The 5,215-nt window shown below is 37.5% G+C and overlaps 1 protein-coding gene across 1 annotated transcript; it reads left to right on the forward strand.

The window, feature by feature from the left end:
* Positions 1-2,318: 2,318 nt before the first annotated feature.
* Positions 2,319-3,479, forward strand: LOC145565531 (disease resistance protein RGA2-like). The gene has a single exon (XM_081625503.1). The coding sequence runs from the start codon at positions 2,319-2,321 to the stop codon at positions 3,477-3,479; it is 1,161 nt and encodes a 386-aa protein (XP_081481629.1).
* Positions 3,480-5,215: the final 1,736 nt, after the last annotated feature.

Genomic DNA, 5,215 nt, shown 5'->3' on the forward strand with positions numbered 1-5,215 from the left:
ACCAAGAAAATTCTGTAATTTTAAGGTTGTTCATTTCAATTAAAAACTGACAGCTAGTTTTCTTGGTCATAAAAGGTGCCTTAGCTTATGCCCTGCATACACCGTCACACAATCTTTGCTCAAGGTCTCATGATGTTTCATATATGGCAATAATAGTAGCATAGTCGTTAACCAATATTGTCAGTTACATTAGCGGACTGGAATCTTAAAAAAAATCTTAATTTTTTCCAAGCTAGCAAATTACTACCTCTGTTAATTTTTAGTTGCAACAAAGGAATTTTTTATGTCTCGCAAATAATACCTCTTTGTTACAACTAAAAATTAACGGAGGTAGTATGAATAATTATAGCTAGTTACTTGACCAATGCAAGGGAATATGATGTTGTAGCTTGGACAAACCCTATTGAAGAGATTATATATAGAGTGAAAACTGAAAATCACTTAGTTTGGGAATATGATGTGGCGAAGTAGATTAAAGCATCAACCTTTTTTATCCCCATTGATCATATTCTTATATATAGGCTGTATAATTAACACACATGATCTACAAAATTTTTAACTTTGATTATAAAGTTATCCTAATTAATTTTGGTTGTGTTTAATTTTCATTTGAGCCTAGCTACAAATCTGGGAAAAAAAGAGTCCTTTCTAAGTCTTTTCTAAGTCCTTTCTAAGTAGAATGACTCAACCAGATGCTTTCAGAAACTTCATAAAATGGTACTGTAATTGAACAAAAATCATCCCAGTTAAAAAAAATGTGATTCAATAATTGTAAATTTGTAAGTTTGTAACTAAATCCTAGTTATGTCTTGACAAGATTTTAAGGCTTCATAGAGATTTTCAAAGTACTCCATACCATTTTTGTAAGAACATATGAAGTAATGCACCCTGGAAAAATGGAATATACCAAGTAACAAAAACTAAGGCTACTCCGTATAAAATTAGTTGGCAAAATTAGGACATGTTTTGATTTACTAAACTGAGTTGAACAAAATTAAACTTAATTGTTTTTTATAGAAGGAAATAAAGAACTAAACTGAACTGGACTGAATTGTTTATGAGAGAAGGAAATTAGGAACTGAACTGAAATTAAGCCGAAGAAAACAAGTCCTTAGTGGTTCATTCAAAGGTTTATTATGCATTAGATAAAAACAAAAGATACTGATTTTACTGCTTTACATGCCCAAACACATATTCCGGAGTACACAAATAATGGTGTAGCAATAATAGCAAATTGACATAACATGGCATGAAGAAATTTCTCAGAAATTTCCGAAAAGTAAAAAGAGGGTTTCTTAGCTTTTTCATAGTAAAACTCGTTACGATTCTGAAATTAGAACTAGATATTTATTACCATGTGAAATTTTAGCTGATTTCAAATCACAATTGAAAGAAAGAAAGGAGGTAGATGGAAGATCACTTTCTAGTTTCCCATTTCCATTGAATTCCATTAAGATTTTCTAATTATAAAAGCCTAGAATAACAATTTCTATAAATGCACAAATCTAGTTGGTACTCAGTAGTAGAGTACTAATTGAAGAGTAGCGCACGGAAAATAAAAAAAAATAAATTAATACAGTAGTTGATGAAACTTAACAACACTGAGAGGGTCAATCAGATGAATAAACAAGAGTTGAGTAAAGAGAAAACTGAAATAGTTGAATTGATTAATACCAGTTGTATCGATTAATTAGCACTGACGAGGCAAATTAATACAGTAGCAATGAACACTGAGTAATGGTAGAGGGGAATTATTACACACACAAAAACACTTCTCACAGTAATCTGACCATAGTCTAATAATTTGTATAGAATCTTCTAAGTAATTTCATACCAAACCAAACGAGTAACAATAAATGGAAATAGTGTCCTCCTCACCTATTAAAGTTGTAAGTTAGGAAATGGAAAGTGTCCCCTATGTCAACATTAGCTTAGTACGAGTAGTAATAAACGTACAATTAGGAGCGAGTAAGTTCTGAATTTCCATCTTCTTTCTTGACCAAGACTTTAAACTCATTCTGCACTTCAGAATCCACCTAGTAGCTGCAGAGAAACTTCAATGAAGGAGTGAAGAAACTACCATCATTTTAGTTCTTACTAATATAATTCTCATGCTTGGAAGCTTAACTTTAACTCATCCTCCAACAAAATACCAACCCTTGTAAACTACTCATTCTTTCTCTAAATCACTGTTTCACTTCATTGTAGCCCATTCAGTCATTCACCACCAAAAAAAAAAAAAAAAAAAAAAAATCTTTCCATTTGAATCCCATCCACTTAAAAAAACAATTAAAAATTTAGAGAGAGAGAGAGAAAATATGGCTGAAGCCGGAACTGAAATATTGGTGAAAGGTTTGGAGAAACTTGGTTCTCCAGCTTGGAATAAAGTCATGTTTGCCAAGAACCTGAAAACCCCCATAAAAGAACTTCAGGAACTTAAGTCAGCCATCAAAGCTGCACTCCGTGGTGTGGATCCATTCGAGGAGGGTGGCGAGATCAAGCCACTCCGACATGCACTTGTTATGTTGGATAACTTCTTTGACGAGCAAGAAGCAAAATCCAAACAGAAGGTACTCATGGGTGGATCTAAGTTCACTGTGCAAGCACGCTTGTTCTTTTCGTCTTCGAACCAGATTGCTTCTTCCTTGATAACTGCTGAAAAAGTCAGTGCTATCTTGGCGGAATTACAGCGGATTAAAAATGCCAGAGACTTGGTTCATACAGTCACCGGTCAGTCATATAGGAACATAAATCAGGGGTTTTTCAGCCACGAGTCCGGTCATATTCTAGATACTGAGGTCATAGGGAGAGACGAATATAGGGATAACATAATAACACGACTCTTTCGCTCCTCCAATGGCATAGAGTCCTTCTCTGCTGTCGCCATTGTTGGGATTGGGGGACTGGGGAAAACTACTTTAGCTCAGTATGTATTCAATGATGAAAGGGTGAAAGGTTGTTTTGATTCCCGTCTTTGGGTTTCTGTAACTCCGGACTTGGATGTTAAGGATTTTCTGCTGAAGATTATAGGATTTGTTACTGGTGAGTATCCTGTTAACTGTGAGATGGCACATCTCCATCTTCAGTTTTCACGTGCAATGCAGATGATTGCTGGGAAAAAGTGTTTGCTAGTCCTCGATAGTTTATGGTATCGGGACAACTTTGGAGATGTTTGGCTACGACTCAGAAATTTGCTGAAATCTGGGAGCCTTGGGGCTATTGAGTTTAAGATTCTTGCTACCACACGTAGTGAAGCAATTGCTGACATCATGGGCATAACTGACCCATACATGCTCAGTGAATTGACTGAGGAGGATACTTGGATCCTCCTCCGACGTTTTGCTATCAAGCAGGGAAAAGAGATGGAGCCGGGTATAGAGGTGATAGGGGAGGAGATTGCAGAAATGTCTCCGAAAATTCCCCTGGTTATAATGGCTATAGGAAGACGGTTAGCAGAGAAACACACAGTCAGGGATTGACATGCCTTTAAGGTTAAATTAGCTTCAAATTCAGCCTTCCTTATGGAGGACGACAAGGTTATGCAAACACTGAAGCTTAGCTACGATGAGTTGGGTGATAATTTAAAGCGTTGTACTACTTATTGCTCCTTGTTGCCCTAGGGGAAAGTATATGAAATAGAACAAGTGGTGCTTATATGGATGGCTTTGGGATTTGTTGAGTTCAGAGATGATAAGAGTTTAGAGGATGTTGGGATAGAATATGTGCTCGACTTGCAACGCCTAGGCTTTTTTGAGAAGCGATTTTACAGTCGGGAAAACGAATTTCAAATGCATGATGTCATGCATGATCTCATGCTCTCGATAGGCAAGTCAGAGCATCAGATGATAGATTCAAAAACCACTCAAATTGCCAGAGGAGTTTGTCATGTCTCTTTAAGCGAGCACACCCCAAATTGGGGAGTCCTGTTTTCGGAGTTCAATGGCAAGCAACTACAGTCAATTCTCAGGGTTTCCTCTATTGAACAAGACTCTAAGAATGTAGTTCATTTGGGGTCTGGAATTAAGAATTTAATATTTAGATTTCCAAACTTAAAGGTATTAGACCTGCACGACCAAGATATTGAGGAAGTGCCGAAATCTATAAGTGAACTGATCCACTTGAGGTATCTCGATTTGTCAGGTAATCCTATGTGCAAGCTTCCAAATTCGATCACTAAGCTAGTGCATTTGCAATCACTTAACCTGTCCTATTGTCGGAATCTCCACAAGTTGCCAAGAGACATGAGCAAGATGGTCAAACTAAGACACCTATTGCTAGATAGGCTACCACAGAGTATTACACATATGCCCAAGGGGATAGGGAATTTGAGCAATCTACAAGTATTAAATTTGTTTGTTGTTATTGGGGAGGATAGCAGCACTTCAAGTGGATCCAAGGGTAATGTTGCAGCCAATTTGGCAGAGCTGGGTCATCTCAACAATATTAGGGGAGAGTTACCCATACATGTGGCAGGGCAGTCCAAGTATCTAGTGTCAGAAGCTACAACAGCACACTTGGAGAAGAAAACAAAATTAACGCAGTTGACAGTGAAATTCTACAACAGCTCTGAAGAAGATGAGAGGTTTCTGGAAGGTCTGCAACCATGTGGGAATAATTTGAGGCACATTACAATAAGAAATTATGGTGGGAATAAGTTACCGAGCTGGATGACGGATGATCAGCTCCATGATCGGTTTCCAAAACTTGTTTCAATTGACCTTTTTTATTGTAAATATGACTGCTTTCTGTATAGCAGCATTGGGTTGAGTATTGAAGAACACCGGTCTATATTATGGATTAGGGTTGAGAACAAAACAAGTGAAGATGAGCATGATCATCAGCTGAAATGGGTTCCTGGATACTTGAGAATGAAGCAGCAGCTGAAGACGGGCCCCGTGGAGTTGCGTTTCACAGAAGTTAGGGGGAATGGTCTAAGGGAGCTTACTCTTCGCTGTCTATTCATAGAGGGACAATTAGCTTCATGTTCACCAGGTTCAGGTGGGCAACAACAACGAGATTTCCTAGTCAAAAGTTGCTTTCCAAACATCCAGATATTGGAATTAAGATGGATTCCAGAGTTAGAGGTTATCCCCGAGGAGTTTCGAGACCTCTCCTCTCTTGAAAAATTGATAATTAGTGACTGTCGAAAAGTGAAGGCAATACCAGATTGGATCGACAGCCTCACCTCTCTCAAAGAGATTAGAATATCCCTTTG

This window comes from Chenopodium album, chromosome 10, assembly GCF_948465745.1.
Source record: "Chenopodium album chromosome 10, dcCheAlbu1.1, whole genome shotgun sequence".
NCBI lineage: Eukaryota > Viridiplantae > Streptophyta > Magnoliopsida > Caryophyllales > Amaranthaceae > Chenopodium > Chenopodium album.

Coding starts and splice junctions, on each gene's coding strand:
- LOC145565531 (XM_081625503.1), top strand. CDS start 2,319: ATGGCTGAAGCCGGAACTGAAATATTGGTGAAAGGTTTGGAGAAACTT.